At 43.1% G+C, this 16241-nt stretch overlaps 1 protein-coding gene across 9 annotated transcripts; it reads right to left on the bottom strand.

Moving 5' to 3' along the window:
• Positions 1-111: 111 nt before the first annotated feature.
• On the bottom strand, positions 112-15367 carry LOC146693074 (transcription initiation factor TFIID subunit 4-like). 9 transcript variants are annotated; one of them, XM_085433439.1, is made up of 16 exons: positions 15309-15367; positions 13837-14265; positions 13529-13650; positions 13331-13435; positions 12782-12904; positions 12261-12383; positions 11956-12045; positions 11551-11700; positions 4556-4679; positions 4166-4250; positions 3661-3821; positions 3431-3561; positions 3011-3133; positions 2799-2855; positions 1398-1505; positions 112-503 (listed from the first exon to the last, which is right to left on the bottom strand). In XM_085433439.1, the coding sequence occupies exons 1-16, from the start codon at positions 15358-15360 to the stop codon at positions 378-380; spliced, it is 2109 nt and encodes a 702-aa protein (XP_085289565.1). In that variant the 5' UTR covers positions 15361-15367; the 3' UTR covers positions 112-377. The 9 variants fall into 9 exon arrangements, with proteins under 9 accessions (XP_085289565.1, XP_085289563.1, XP_085289566.1 ...); XM_085433437.1 differs by having other exon boundaries at positions 3011-3136; positions 15309-15359; XM_085433440.1 differs by lacking the exon at positions 15309-15367 and adding an exon at positions 14978-15275 and having other exon boundaries at positions 3011-3136.
• Positions 15368-16241: the final 874 nt, after the last annotated feature.

Here is a 16241-nt window from a genome sequence, read left to right as displayed (position 1 = left end):
GTAAAACTACAGTTTCCTGGTTAAGCAACAAAACTTCCTTTGCACTACAGTCTTCTGTCGCAGAGGAAAGAATCTGCAACTGTAGGTAAGAAACAAAGACACAGTGAGATGTGCAATTTCAACATGTTTTTAATCGTGGAAAAAACCCAACAATCCAGCAGGAAACCACAGTCACTTTACTTTTTCCACACAGCTCACGGACACACAGCTGTGCTCACTTTCACATTTAGTTTTTCCAACAGAACAACAGCAAAACCAAAACTGACTGCGATTCAAATGCAGCTGAACCCGACCGTGACAAAAAGCAAAACAGAATATCACAAAACGAGGACTCCAACAAATTATTTTAGATCAACTGCAGGAAGACAATCAGCTGATCAAAGCATGGCTTTGTAGAGGGTGAGAGAGTGACGCAGAAAGGGTTCCTCCTCCATACACACCAGCAGATCCTTCAGGATCAGCCGGGTCACTCTGTGAACACCTGGTCTGGGCAGCACACACACCTGACACACAGACAGTTTCTGTGTTACCCTCCCTGCATGAACCTGCTGGTTGTGTTGCGACATAAACACATGCTCCTGCTCTTCAGCTCGCTTGGCTGCTACAGATTTAATTTAATCTGATCTCTTAAAACAAAGCAGCCCAGAGGTGATGATCCATCCACCAGCAAGAGTACGGAGAGGACGTCTCCCTCGTTCAGTTTTATGCTCGTAATTATCCTGACATAATAAAAATAATCTCATTGGCAGGTTTTAAAACAGCATCTTTCCTGTTAGGTAGCTAATATGTTGCTTTAGGTTTCAAATATTCTCCGCGATCACACTTAAATCAGTCTCATTTCAAACCATGTCTAAAACATTTTAAAATGAAGGGGAAAGGCTTCTTCTGGTTACTGATAACATAACTGATGTGTGATCTGAGCACTAACTCGATATTGAAAAAGAACATCTGTGCAAAGATGGCGCTCTCTCCATCACTACTCCATGCTTCCTGTCAATGTTTGCTGAACTAGCTGAGGTAAAGTCTGTACAGACGTGGAGGAAGGCCTGCAGCAGCGAGAGGAAACAGAGGCGGCACGCAGTCTTTTCCTCTGGGTAATGGAGTTCAAAGGCAGCGGGTAGAGTGTGCAGCTAACAGAGCGTCCCCATCTATAAACCTACAGCCTGAAGTGCTGCGACTTAAACACACAAAGAATTAAAGACTCAATGAGCTAAACTAACAGTCTTATACAGGCTAACTGCAGCAGGTTCTAGATTTGCTGTGTCTTCATCAGCTGAGGAGGGCAGCAGTTTTACAGCAGCAGGTTAAACATTCACAGATATCAAATTAGAAAAGATGTTTCTGAAATGATCCATTCAGACCACAAAAGAATAGAAAACAAAACTTTGTGCACCCACCTGGCTGTCGGCCTGATCCAGGGGTCTCTTCCTGCGAGGGCCAATGGCAGCCAGAGCAGCGAGGTTGGCCTCCCTCTGCTGCAGCTGAGCTTCCTCTATTTGTTGCAACTGAAAAGAGAAGACAACGAATTCGTAAACATTTATGTTTTCACACATATTTTCTGTATGCATACGTGGACACACTGTCATTGTTTTATACATGCAATATATAAGCCAGGGTTTAGAGGCAAATGCACGTTGCTTGATGAGGCAGCTGTAGCTAAATATATATGACAAATTATGGCAAAGATTTGTTAATCAAATCCACACCAACTTTGTTAAGTGCGTGTCACTAAAGGCACGATATTCACCAGTGGGAATCCTTTCAGTTTGTACCTACTCATACTCTCAGTACTTGTGTAGGTACAGACTTGGCAAAGTGCTAGCTTGTGTGCAGTGCAGAGGTTGAGTGTGTGTGTGGGGGTGGGAGGGCATGTAAATGAACAGATTGTGTTGCTGTGGAGAAGCCTCTGGGGGCGTGATGGCTGCGAGCTACACAGCTACAGCTAAACACGCCATGTGTGGCGTTTCCGCCTCCTTAAATAGCCGCAGTGCTACCGCTGCCTTTCATCTTCCTCACACTACTCCGTCTCCTGCCAGCCAAAAACATCACACACACCATCGTATTATTAAACGAACAATTAGCATGAAAAGTAGCAGGGACTTACAGAGTTTGACTTCCTGATGCTGAAATGAAGCCAGCGATAAAATACGAACTGCCGTTCCCACAATGACCCAGATTTCCAGCAGAATAGAGAAGCTTATGGCCTGGAACATGAATGACTGTGGGCTGCATCTCTCCTTCACTACAACTGACAGACTAAATCTTATCAAGGCTTCAGAATTAACAGAGGTGTGGCTACTTCGACTGACACAGGCCTGCTCGAGTCTTCTAGACTTCATCTCCGTGATGATGCACTGCTAGTCTGTGGGACGGGAACAGCAGGTCACCTCGGCCACTCTTACTGCTGTTACTTCGCCTGTCCTTCCCTTTCAGCTGATCTGTATTCAGCCCACATGTAGCATTGTTCAGTTAAGGTTTACAATCCCTCCCTCTGTGAAGTCAAACAGTCTATGGATGATGCGTACTAACCAGTAGTGTTACCTGACACCCTCCTGATAATTTTAAGTTGACTTTTATCTGAAAAGTGGTCACATGTGGCTCAAAAAACAATCAAGCCTTTAAATTTGGACTTATAGTGGCAATGTTCATGTTATATACATGTTCTTTCTTCACAGTTCCAACCTGCAGTCAGAACAACAGTTTCTGCCTCCCAGAGTAAACAGAGCTCACAAACGCCAACATAAACGGGGGCAGGTGGAAGAATGACTCCTGTGGAGGTTTTAGAGAAGGAAACGCACCTCTTTGGCTTTTTGCTTGAGCTGCTGATACTCTGGATCTTCAGTGTGAGAGCGACTCTGTGATCACAACCAGACATGTAATCCAGGATTTAATGCACAAACTCTTCTCAGTAGTTGTTTTCAAAGACACATTGAATCTAAAAACACTAATCGTGTTAGAGTTGTAAAATTCTCGTTTGATAAGAGTGCAGCCTTATTCTGGCTTCACCTACTCTGGCAAAACGCAGCAATCTCTCCCTCTCCTCCTCATCTCTCTTCTTCTTCTGCAAGGTCTCAATTTCCTCCAGGAAGCGAAGCTGAGAACGAACGTCACTGACTTGCGTGTGCCACGAGTTCTGCTGTTGAAAGACAAATTTAACACAAAGGGACCACATGTTGCATTAGTTTGCCACAGGTTCACGGTCCTTTGCAGGCCATGTCTCCATATAAAGTATATGATAGTGCTTCAAAATAACATCTTGTTAACAACATCTTAACAAGTGCCAAGCACCAGGAATGCCACAGTAAACTAGATGGACATTACCTCAGCTGGGTTTTTCAGATGAGCGGCTGATGCATGTATTAACACCTCGTGGCGTTAGTAGATGCATCCCTGCTCGGGTCTTATTCATGCCTGTGTTTTACATCTTTACCTTCAGGGCTGTCTTGCGGTGTTCTGCCATTACAGTGAGTTTCTCCAGCAGCCCACGAAGAAACTCCTGAGTAGCATGAGAAACCAAAGCAACCACATCTGGACCAACATCGGTTACTCCCAGAGCCTGTCCTAACAGAGGGTGCATGACAATATCACATCCTGGGAGTCTCAGAGACTAGTCTGAGACAGTGTCTGTAATAAACATGTGTCTCAGTGTGGATCTTGTACCTGTGTGAAGGATTCTGCTGAGCACCGGGTGAGTGGACAGGAACAGCTGATCCTGACACGACTGCACCACAGCACCAACCGTGCTGGTCAAGATCTGTGCGTTCTCCTCTCTCAGGTTGACTCCAGCCATGGAGGTGACGTCATTAATATCATCATCTTCTCTGGGACACAACACACATTTGTGCTGAGGACGTTTGTGATTAAATGTTGCTGCTGCAGTTAGACTGCTGCTTAATATTCTCTCATCATGCAACATTAGGTGACTGTTGGATCTCAGATGTCACACAACCACCTGCCACAGATGAAGACACCCCCTCTCTGTGACGGCGGATTGTGCATATGAAGGGTGCGAGCTGTGTGAACCAGCACAGCTCCACTTTGAAGGACAAACAGCTGGATGTAGGGCTGCTTTTACACACTTCCTTTCATCCACCCCATAGTGCACCGATTCCAACCACCACAAAATTCCTATTAAAGTCTCAAATGTGTGAACTTTATATCTTACTTGTAAGATCCTGAACTGTCTCTGAATGCAAATTTGGTAGAATTAGGTGGCTCACGAGGGAAGGGCTGCTTTACCGAAAAACCTCCTATAAAACAGCAAAATGCATAAAGAGTGAGAGCACGCCAGGGTCATGCAAGCGTCTCTTGGTGTCATATGGTCTGTACATGTAATTCCACTACACTTTTGAATTTCTAAAGCCTAAAAAACACATTTAGGTCTCCTGAAACATTGTGAGGACACACTGAAGCACCCTGACTGTGTACAATTATTAAAAAAACAAAACAACACCCTCACAATGAAATAAACAACTAGAGGAACAAAAATGAGCTGATTGATCAGTTCTGTGTTCACCTCGACGTGGCTCCAAATCTAAATTTTAACAAAGTTTACCTGAGAAGTTTTTTCCCGAGTATCCCACTATGGGCCGAGTGGTGGGTTTCTTAGATATGCAATTTCTGGACTGGACTAATGTCGTCAGGCCAGGTCTCAGAGCCACTCCTCGAGGCTGGAAAACCTGCATTTTAAAAAAAGGTCATCATCATAAATCCAACACTATGATCATAAAAATGACTCCAGCTGTAAGTTTCTATGCCATCTAAATATCTCATACACATTTGTATTAATACAATAAAAAAGGCTCTTAATATCTTAACTATAATTTCAAATGTTGGACAACAACACCTCTGATTTTTTGTGTGTTTTTCTTTTGTGTGTTTTTGTATAGTAAGATACAACCTGGTTCTCAATTTTTCTAGTAGAACAAGGACAAGGTGTATTTTCATAGTGAGACCTTAGCCGCCACAGGGAAGATAGAGTGGTGATGGCGAAGTCTTTGCAGGGGAACGTTTACACCCTGCTGTGCAGTGGACACTTGCAAGTTTTGTTTTCAGGGGTTTCCAGGTCCAGTTTATGTCGTTCCATGTGTATTTGTATTGTCCGGTGTAGGGATGGGTACCAGTATCTGGTGCCATGATGGCACCGGTTCTGACATAAACGGTAGTAACCAGACCGAAAAGCAGCGCACATTTCGGTGCTTTTTTTTCCTGAGCTGTGATACACTTCTAGCCAATCATTTTACGTTTCCGAGGACAGTAGGCGGGTCCAGGTACATAGGTTCTTTTAGAGCAGAGCTACAGATTAAAAATGTCCAAGGCGAAGCGGTCAAAGTCTGGCTGTACTTCACAGCAAAAGATGCAAACTCAGCAGCAACAAGTGCTTTAAGCTGATACTGTGATACTGTCAAAGGAGGTAACACCTCGAATCTGATGAAACACCTGGCGACGCATAGAGTTTTTTTTTTAAAAGCCCAGAAATGCGCCGTATTTGAGAGCTTGCTGCGAGACCTCACACCGAGCACATCTACTGCGGGTGTGGTGCCTGTTATCGGACCCGGAGTTAGCAACATCCCCCAAAAACCCGAAGAGGAGAGTCCTGGCCCCTAGCCCTGCCAGTGTAGCAGAAATGATGAGGATGATGATGCAGCAGCAGCTGTTCTTCTCTGCGTGAGTAGCTTCATGTTGTTCGTGTGTAATTTACGTTGAGTAGGCTAACCACGTTATTACATTAATGCATGTAAGGTGAACTAGCAAACATCATCATAGCTACATGCGGCTGTCTTCTTGTTTGATGGCAGATGCTCCCTTCACCCTGGCCAAAAAGGCTAAAATGACCAAAGAAAAAGTGGAAAACAGTTAAACATGAGAGGTTTTTGGACAAAGTTTGTGTTTTTTCCATTGTTTAAGCACTGCTTCCAGCCAAGAGTGATACCATATATGCCCCATAGCTGCAGAAAAGGCTAACATTAATAATAATAATAATAATAATAATAATGGATACTTTATTGATCCCCATGGGGAAATTACTTGTTTTTCTCTGCATTTGACCCATTCACTCAGTGAAGCAGTGGGCAGCCCACTAAGCAGGCGCCCGGGGAGCAGTGTGTAGGGACGGTACCTTGCTCAGGGGTACCTCAGGGTAGCCGTTAAGTGGATTCGAACCGCCGACCTTCCGATCATGGGGCGACCACTTTACCTACTGAGCTATCCCTGCCCTGCCTAACATTGTTATCTTTTTACAAAAAAACAGCTGAACATGAGAGGTTTTTGAACCAATTTTGTGTTCTCCATTTTTTAGGCACCGGTTCGAGCACCCTTTCAAAAGTACCGGTTTGGTACTGGTATCGGATACAACCTAAACGATACCCATCCCTAGTCCGGTGTTTTGTTCTTTTTCCTTCCTGTTCACAGTCTATTACCTCAAGTACAGACAGCAGTCTTCCCTCGGCCACTGTCAACTTAGCCAAGTCAACAAATCATAGACCCGTCTGACTACAGTAAGGTATGTTGAACACAATCAGTGGTCTTAGAATCGTCTCCTGGGATGTGAGGGGTGCAGGAAATGCAACCAAAACTAACAAAGTCATGGCGCATTTACAGCAGTTGAAAGGAGATGTGTTTTTTCTTCAAGAGGCGCGTCTCTGCAACAAAGAAGTGAGGCGACTCAAGAGAAACTGGATCGGGACTTATATATCACTCCAAATTTAACGGCAAGGCTAGAGGGACAGCCATACTTATTCGTAATAATATTCTGTTTGAGCAACATAAAGTTATTGCGGACCCAGATTTGTGTCAGGAAACTCGCAGGGCTCACTTGTGTTACTGGCAGCGTGTACGGGCCGACTGGGACGATGAATCTTTTATAGCTAAACTTTTCTCTTCACTCCCAAACTTGGAAAACTATCATCTCATTACTGGAGGTGAGTTTAACTTGGTTCAGGACGCTCTGCTGGATAGATCGTCAACTAAGGTCTGTTCCCTGAGTAAATCTGCTGAAACCCCAGAATCTGTCAAAACTCAGCTGTGGATCCATGGCGACATGCGAATCCTAAGACAAAGGCATTTTCCCGTTTCTCTCATCCCCACCACACATATACACGCATAGACTTTTCCTTATCAATATTAGGTTTCTCTGTAAAATTAGCCACTGGGAGTATCGTGCTATCCCCATTTCAGATCACTCACCAGTTTCTTTTGATGCGTTATTAGCGACCCCGTCTCGACCCATTAAACACTGGAGATTCAACTCTAGCCTGTTGATAAGGGATGACTACACAAAATGTTTCAGATCACAGCTTTCACGTTTCCTTGAATTGAATGATTCCACTGAAGTGTCGAGAGGTGTACTATGAGAAACGTCGAAAGCCTACATGAGAGGCCAGCTTATAGCTTTGTTTCAGCTTTCTTACACGCCCAGTGTGTTGAATAAGATCAAAGATCTAGATGGCAGATATGCATCGAACCCAGATCCTAACCTCTATACAGAACGTGTGAAACTTCAAGCCAGTCTCAATTTAACCACCACCGCAACAGCTATGGTTCAATTAATTAAGACAAAGCAACGCTTTTTTGAATCCGGTGATAAGGCTGGGAAACGTCTGGCTCCGACATAATATCGGACCCAGAGGGAATTAATTAGAGCTGGGCGATAGAACGATAACGATATGTATCGCGATATAACTTTTACTCGATAGAGAAATTAAGCTATCGCGATAGACCTCGGCTCTTGTCCTCTTAAAAAAAAATAAAAAAAAATAAAAAAAGGTCAGCCAATCCAAATTAAGTAGCGCAGAGCCGAACCAATCACAGCCGCAGCATCACGTCGCGTGACTTGTTACGTACAGCACAAGTGCCAAGCCGCACGTGTGTTTGTTTGGGAAGCAGCCAGCCACCGTACCGCCGGGTAATGAAGGAAATGAGTGTGCCGACTAGAGAAATCAACCGAGCGTGACCGAAGAGAAAACAGATGATGGTTCCAACGCCGGAGAGATTGTCGAACGGAAGAGCCATAGAAGCTCCGTAGTGTGAAGGTATTTCGGCTATTTCAAGTCTGACAAAAAACAGAGTAGCGTGCACTGTAAATGTGCCGAAAGCAAGTCTGGAAATACAATAAACTAGTGCATGCATCACACTGTGCGCCACGTTATTGTTTCGGTGAAATGAATTTCTACAATACTGTTAATTCTACTCTCTGCAGTGTTTAAATGCTTACATATACACACAGTTACTGTCCCTCCACACATACGACTCGGTTCTGCTTCTATGCCCCAGCTTTGTTTACTTTTTCCCACCGAGGCTTCTAGACTTCTGATTGGCCAACATTTCTGCACGGTTAGGAATCTAGCGCCACCTGCTGCTTTGGCATGTTCATAGCAGCGTTTTCCTTCATTTCTGCCTTTATGTGTGGACGGGATTATTTTTTAAAACGAAAACGGAAAATCTCCGTTTTCAAAAATACCCGTGTACGTGTGGACGTAGCCTCAGTCTCTGACTGGAAGCGCTAATTCGTCATTCGGCTTTTGTCAGACTGAAGTAACTGTTAAAACTGTTTGAAAAGCTAAGCTATACAACAAGGAGAGATTGAGAATTTCCTTTTAGTTCTCAGTTTATTTGATATTGACAAAAGTTAGTCAGTTTTGTCTGTTCTTCTGTAAAACAAACTAAGATTTATTTTTAGAATTAATATTTTGTTTCTAAGTGGAATTGACAATTTAGTCTGTTTCGTTTGTTCTATTTTGAAACTTAAACGCTTTAGCGGCTGCCTTTTGTGTAGTTTGCAATATTTGCCTTTATTTATCTGAAAAAGTCTCATGTTCCTTAAGTACATCTACCCTGTTGAACTTATTATGGGAAATAAATATTTACATAAAAACAAGCTGCTGATTATTTCACATTTTACTTGTGCGCAACGGCACATTTAAATCTTACAAATATAGTTATTTGGCTTATATCGTGATAGATATCGTTATCGCCTGAAATGAAAAAAACATATCGTGATATGAAAAAATCTCATATCGCCCAGCTCTAGAATTAATGAAGTATTTGTTTGTTTCTATTTCGATCTGTACACTTCAAGCTCTCCACCTCTATCAGAAGAAACTCTCCAAAATATACATTTTCCAAGAATAGATAGAGATCTGACGAAGGGATTAGGGGGACCAATTACTGTAGCAGAGGTGCAAGAAGCCATTAAATCCTCAAACACGGGTAAATTGCCGGGCCCTGACGGCTACTCTGCAGAATACTATGAAGCCAATGCTGATCTTATGGCACCATTGTTGAAAGATATGTATAATGAAGCCTTTTCAAAATGTCAATTACCCAAGACTTTGTCCGAAGCTACTATTTGTTTAATCTTGAGAAAAGACAAGGATCCTCTGTTGTGCAGCAGTTATGGACCAATTCCTCTTTTAAATATTGATTTTAAAATACTTTCTAAATTTTCGCACTTTGGCTACAACGTGTTCTGCCACAAATCATCTCCTTCGATCAGACGGGGTTCACGGCCGGCAGGCACTCATATCATTATTCAAGACGCCTCTTGAATATTATCCAGACATCGTGCAATTCAATTCCAGAGGTTGTGGTATCTCATGACTCAGAGAAAGCTTTCGACCGCGTCGAGTGGAGCTTCCTCTACGAGGTGATGGATAGCTTTGGCTTGGGGGCTGACTTTATTCTCTGGGTTAAGTTACTGTTACTTATTATCTGCCGTTACTCATCATCATCAATACTCAGCTCACCACTCCCTTTCTCTCCGACCCTTGTTGGGGAGAATCCAATAGCTAAGGAAACGGTAACTATTTGGCGACAGTTCAGAAAATACGTTGGGCTACGTGGGCCGTCTTTGCTAACACCTTTACTAAAGAATTGCAATTTTGCACCTTCAAACACTGATGCGGCCTTTAGCAGTTGGAAAGATAAATGACAGGGCTGTTAAGGACTTGTACAGTCAGGACACCTTTCTATCTTTTGCTGACCTATCGTCTAAATACAACCTGCCTGATTCCAACTTTTTTGTTATCTTCAGGCTAGATTTTGTAAAAAAGCAGTTCCCTCACTTTCTCCAATCGGCCTCCAGAAACAAATCTGGATATGATCCTGCAGACGAACCCTCATCAAAACAGACTGATACCAGCCTTGTATAAAATACTAGATGCTTTGGTCCCCAAACCAATTTCTCCTACTAAGCTGAGATGGGAGGAAGAGCTGCCAGAACAGCAGTGGGATTCTGCTTTGAAACTCATTCACTCATCCTCAATTTGTGCCCGTCATGCTTTGATTCAGTGCAAGGTGGTCTGTAAAGCACATTATACAAACACAAAATTATCTAAGATCTATCCAACCATTACTGATGCCTGTAGCAGATCACCTGCCAACCATGTCCACGTGTTTTGGTCTTGTTCTAAACCGAGTGCATTTTGGAGGACTGTCCCTCCTAACCCACTCTCCGCAATGTTTGGCATCCCCCCCAGTTTACAGTAATCTGGCCCCCTTAAAAAGGCCTTGGCCTTTACCACTTTACTGGCTCGGAGGCTTATTCTGTTGAAGTGGAAGCTTCCCCATCCCCAACTCATGACCATTGGGTGAGGGACGTACTCTTTAACTTAAAGTTAGAAAAACTTAGATTCTCTCTAAAAGGTTCAATTAGGAAATTTAACAAAACCTGGAAATCATTTCTCTTACTGGTGGACACTATTACTTTACTTCCTGAGACTGAAGTGAACTGAGCGAGGCGACATTATGAAGTTTCTGGTTTTTTTGGTTATGCTTGTTACTCACTTTCTTTTGTGTGTGTGGGTGTGTGACTGGGTGATGTGGCTTGAGATATTTTTATGTGTGGAGACTGGATCTCTGCCGTGTCTTGTTTAGTGTGGACCTGGAAGAGGAAGAATCCAGGATTGGGGGGTGTTGGAGGGTATAATGGACATACATTGTTCTGAAATCAAAATCGACTTTGCTGTTGCTAACTGTGTGTGTCATGGCTGAAATCAATAAAACAAAGGTGGAATAATTTCAAATGTCTTACTTCAGGTTGCATCATGTTAAGTTCTTCAGTGTAATCAGGTAATTGGAGCACACGCACACGCACGCACGCACACGCACGCACGCACGCACGCACACGCACGCACACACACGCACACGCACGCACACACCATTAATGTGGGATGCTTAATGTAACATGAGGATGTTCCTAAGAAGAAATATTTTTACTGTCAGTCCTGCAAATACAAGACGACCAAAGTCAGGTCCACATTTTAATGCATTTAAAACAGCACGATTCCTCCTCAGTATACCATCTCTGATTTCTGTTTTGACTATATATTCTTGTGCCGACTGCACAGCTGGATTTTTCTTTTTGCATTTCAAGTCAGTGAATTTCACTTTTGTTAAACTGTGAACCTCCATGGATGCTGCAAATACAACAGTGCTGCTCAGCAATGCCTTTAATCACGTCAACATCCATGAATAAGATCACAGATCAGACATGGTTTATGTTTGGTACAATTAATGTCAAATTCCCCCCCATAAAATATTGCATCTGGTTACCTGCTGCCTGTTCTGGAGGGTTTTTCCTATCTCAGTGTTGGACTGCTTTATGCTGGAGGACGGTGTTGAGGGAGGGGGTGTGGAAGCTGAAGCTTTCTGGATGAATAACTGGGGGTCTGCAGTAAGGCAACGCACCGCAGGAAGACTTTTCTGGTGGCAATGAGGAAACAGAAATGTCATCAGCTAAATATGTAACAGTCTAGCTATGATCAATGTGATTCACATCCTTTCAGCAAAGTGTAACGCAGTCTACACAAATGCAAAAAGGTTTTTATTTTTAAATCAATCACAGACATCTGGAGATGAGGAAGCAACAGAATCAGAATCAGAAAGGGTTTTATTGCCAAATGTTGAGCAGGTTTACAACATTAGGAAATTGCTGCTTGCGGCTTTACTTCTCAATACCTTGAGAAAAGGCACCAAGCAGGGTTGTGGAGTCGACTTCAACGTGTCATAGAGCTGCTCCGTAAACGCTTCTGCTTCCAGTTTTCCTTCCTGCAGGTAAAAAAATTCATCAATAAATAAATAAATAAGCTGGTAATTTAATAATGAACTTCATGATAAGAATTAAAAATTACAAACGTGTAGCACAAGAATACAACAACTTATTAACTCTTACCAACAAGCCTCTTTCAGTCTGCCTAGTAACAATACTTTTTGTAAACAAGGTTAAAAACAACAGGAGAAACAAAGTGTCTTCAGAGATGTACCAGCAGACTCCTGACCAGCGCTTGGACATTGTTAGCCACGTTCACAGATCTGGAGTCACTGGAGGCCAGCTTGATCAGCGTTACCAAGAAGTTCTTGCACTTCTTCACACTTTCCAGCGTCTCCTGTTGGTGAAATATTTAGTAATCACATCTCATCTGTTATCTCAGCTGTTATCATCTACTCTAAAAACTCAATTTGTGGCTGCTTTTTGTCGTGTGTTTCGTGAGAGGATATCCCTCATATGGATTCCTGCACTCCTAACTCAAACTCTGTTCTGACTGGCTGTCCCTGACAAAGTTGGTTTAAAGAGGAAGAACTAAGCGGCTACACCAGTATAAGATTACAAAAATTAGTCTGAACTGGAAACTGTGTGAAAAGATTTCCTCTTTGACAGTACAACAAATCCTTGGATTTTATAAACAGTATCAGTAAAAATCTAAATAAAAACTCATTTGATGGCTTCTTGCTGAGCCAGGTCAAGCTGAGTGTGCAGGTGGGAGCTGGGCCTGGTCGCACTCACCTTGCTAAACGTGGGCGCTGATTCCTTTTTAGCGCCTGCTGCCTGAGTGCCAGCATGGCTGCCTCGCTCAGACACCACGTTCACCGTGTGGACAAGAGCTGGTTTGGGGGCAACACCAATGACCTGAACACAAAGTCACCAAAAACTAAAACCAGGAACAGCAAAGAAAAGCCAGCATCACAGCAGCAGGAGCCTCTCTGGTGTTTGTTGCTCATTATTTTTTATGTTTCATTGGAGAGCTCTGCTTTTACTCAACTCGGGATCTTATCAAACTGCAACTTTCCAGCATCATTCTGTTTTCATTAGTGTTACTGATTAAAGATGACATATTGTTATTAACACAAAGTTCAAGCACCGTCACTAAATGACATTTTTTATACTTCAAATGAAAACAAATGTGTCCATCAGTCGTGTAATTATTGCATCGATTTTTTGGATTTTCTTTCTATACCTAAAAGAACAAACTAACTGTCAGAGGTGCACACAGTCATACACTGCATAACATGCAATCAGTGACTGTGAGCTGCAAACAGACTCCTGTAATTTTACCACAGCAGTCTTCTGGACTGGTGCTGCTTGCTGGAAACTGGAAGTAGGCGTCATCTTGATCACTGTTACATTCTCATTCCTTTTACTTTCAGCTGCTGCACACACCTGAACAGCAGACATGCAGCTGACATCACAGGTGCAATCACACATCTGTCATTATTAAATAACATAGAAAAGCAGCCACGCACATGCACCCACCTGCGGTGCAAGTATCCTGGTGGGTTGACCACTGATAAGTCTTTGTCCCTGCTGAGCCTGAACCAAAGCCTGCTGAGATACTAGCATCAGCTGCCCACTGTCACTGCGGATCAGCATCATACCTGCCATAAATGTGGCCCAAACACTACAATAAACTGATGAATTATCCTTGCAGGTGACACGTCTAACTGAAGTGTTTATTAGCAAATTATAGACAGCACATGTCCAACAAGGTTTTGGAATATAATAAAGGAGGATCTGTAATGGGATTACAGTGTAGACTACAGTCAGCGGGTTGTGCAGCTCACCTGGAGGTATCTGGATATTGGCTGGGAGATGTGGGGAGGTGGCCTGTGGCAGTCGAGGAGTGACTGGCTGTGCAGTTGCTGATCTGGGAACAGTTATCAACACCGTCCTTCCTGTGGTTGTAACCTGTTTCACGGAGGCCACCTGGTTCTGAGGCTGTTTCGTTGTCTGTTGGTTACCTGCACTCACGCCTGCATTTGCAACCACCACAACAGGAGGTGAGGTGCGAGGCCCTGACACTGCACAGGTTGAAGGCTGGCCACTCGGGACGACTTTAGGCGGGGCTGAGACAGAGTCACTCTGTGACATGCTTGCAGCTGTGACAGCGACTTGTATCCTGACTTGAACAGAAGCGTCTCCATCCCCGGGTGCTGCCTGGGGTTCCAGCCTGTTAGCTTCAGTAACCACGTTGTTTGTGGCCATGACTGCAGCTGAACGAAAGAAGGGTTCAAAGCAAAAGCATAGTTAAATACAACAAAGGAGTTTTTCAAACGCGCCGTGGTTTGCTAGACTCAATGTCACCCGCATCGTGCCAAAGTGTGTCTAATATCTCAACCTGTTAGCAAACACCTGTCTCGACATGGAGTAGCTAAAGTTTCATGTATTTGCAAACAAATATGAAACCGGCTCATGTTAACCACAGATCTTACCTGAGACACAACCAACCCCCCCACTCGAAAAACAATTAACACGAAAAGAAGGACACCGGAAGTGCGAAAGTACTCGTTTATTCCAGGTTTTAGGACATTTCTGTGAATTTGTATTTCAGCTGGATCTGACCCATGTATGCTTCGGAAAATTAAGACTCCTTGGGCCTGAATCCAAGATCATTTCGGCCAGTTTTGGTGAAAGATTTCTGAATCCAATCAAGCGAAACTGGGAGCCAACCGGTGAAAATGGCGGCTGTGGCAAAATGTAATGCTAATAATTACAAGACGATTTTATCATTTTCAGCTATAATAAATTCAGGACAGCTACATGTAGAACGGTTTCGTTTTTAAAATGTATGCATGTGTTAAACACCAGGAGCATCCGAGGGTAAACCCCGTTTCCTGCCGGGCTCACATACAGGCTGCGCTAAAGGTTTAAAGCGGGAAAAGGTTTATTTGGTCCTACACGTTTCCCCATCCAAGTCATGCTTACCTAACAGTGACACAAAGCGTTACCTGTGTGCTAAATCTCCCACACACCGAGGTTCAGTCACATAAACCAAAGGGTCCAATTCCATTTCTGAGAGCTGCTGTCCTGCAGCTTTTACATGCATCCTTGTTCCGACACAGCTGAACCAAATGAATGGCTTGTTACCAGGCTTCTGCCAAACTCGGTTTCATGCTAAAGAGGTCATCTAACCATTAGATTAACGCTGTGTTGGAGTAAAGATGCATCTAAAAGCTGCAGGACAGCAGCTCTCGAGGACGAGTTGGACACTCGTGACATAAACGTTGGAGGAACGAGGCCTGGCGCACGAGCTCACCTGTGGTAGCTTCGAGAACGGTGTGACGTTCACGGGCTGTCCTATGCTGCATTCAAGGGCTGCAGCTAAGATGACCCAGCCCGAACTTTATTAACAAATCACCGCGAGTTATTTCTTATCGATCTATTCTGAATTTCACTTTAAAGGTAAAATAGATGTACTCTTTGGTTTCTGTTTTATGTAGATTTAGGGCCGTGCAGTATTTAGAGCACTTGCCCTCCTTCTCCATAAAAGAAACAGGTAATTAGGGGTCGATCTTCTAAATTTTATCCCCAAAATATAATTTTAAAGTATTTCATTACTCGAAGCTTTTCAACACAGTCCTCTCTGGTGACATCTGGTGGCCAAAAATATGAAGAGCAGCTTGAATCCACAAAATAAAACCAACTGCTTCATAATGATTGCCCACTCGACAGAGTGGAATTCTGTCTGATATTGGGCCGCCGTTGTGTTGCTTTGAACGTGTATTTTTGGGGGGTTAAAAAATGTGGTTTATTTGTTTAATAAACTCTCCTTGTTTAAACATGCACCGTTGTGTGGTCTTCCTTTGCTTGTGACTTCTTGATGTTGGTAAATAGAATAATTGAAAAATACCACATTACATATAATAAATACATATAATAATGTACAACACATTATGGAGTAGGCTTCTGCTCTGAGGTCCTGCCTCCATGCACTTATGCAATTAACCGCTAGACAGGTATATTTATAAATAATATTACATTAGGGAAATTTTCCCAGACATATTTTTGACCTGGGGGTTAGAACTGATTGTGAACTGGAAAGAGAAAATGCTTATGAACTTGCAAATTAAAAATATGTATTTAAGGTAACCCTTTTTCATTTTTATTTAAAAAGAAAATGTATTCCACTGTGCGATGGCCGAACCTGTTCCTTTTCGTGGAGATAATTTCTCCTGCCTTAAGGGAAATC

This window comes from Copadichromis virginalis, linkage group LG15 (assembly GCF_057382275.1).
Source record: "Copadichromis virginalis isolate Kocher_CV1m ecotype Utaka linkage group LG15, C_Virginalis_male_GT1.1, whole genome shotgun sequence".
NCBI lineage: Eukaryota > Metazoa > Chordata > Actinopteri > Cichliformes > Cichlidae > Copadichromis > Copadichromis virginalis.
Note: the sequence above shows the minus strand (reverse complement) of the source record. Positions and strands in the feature narration are given on the sequence as shown.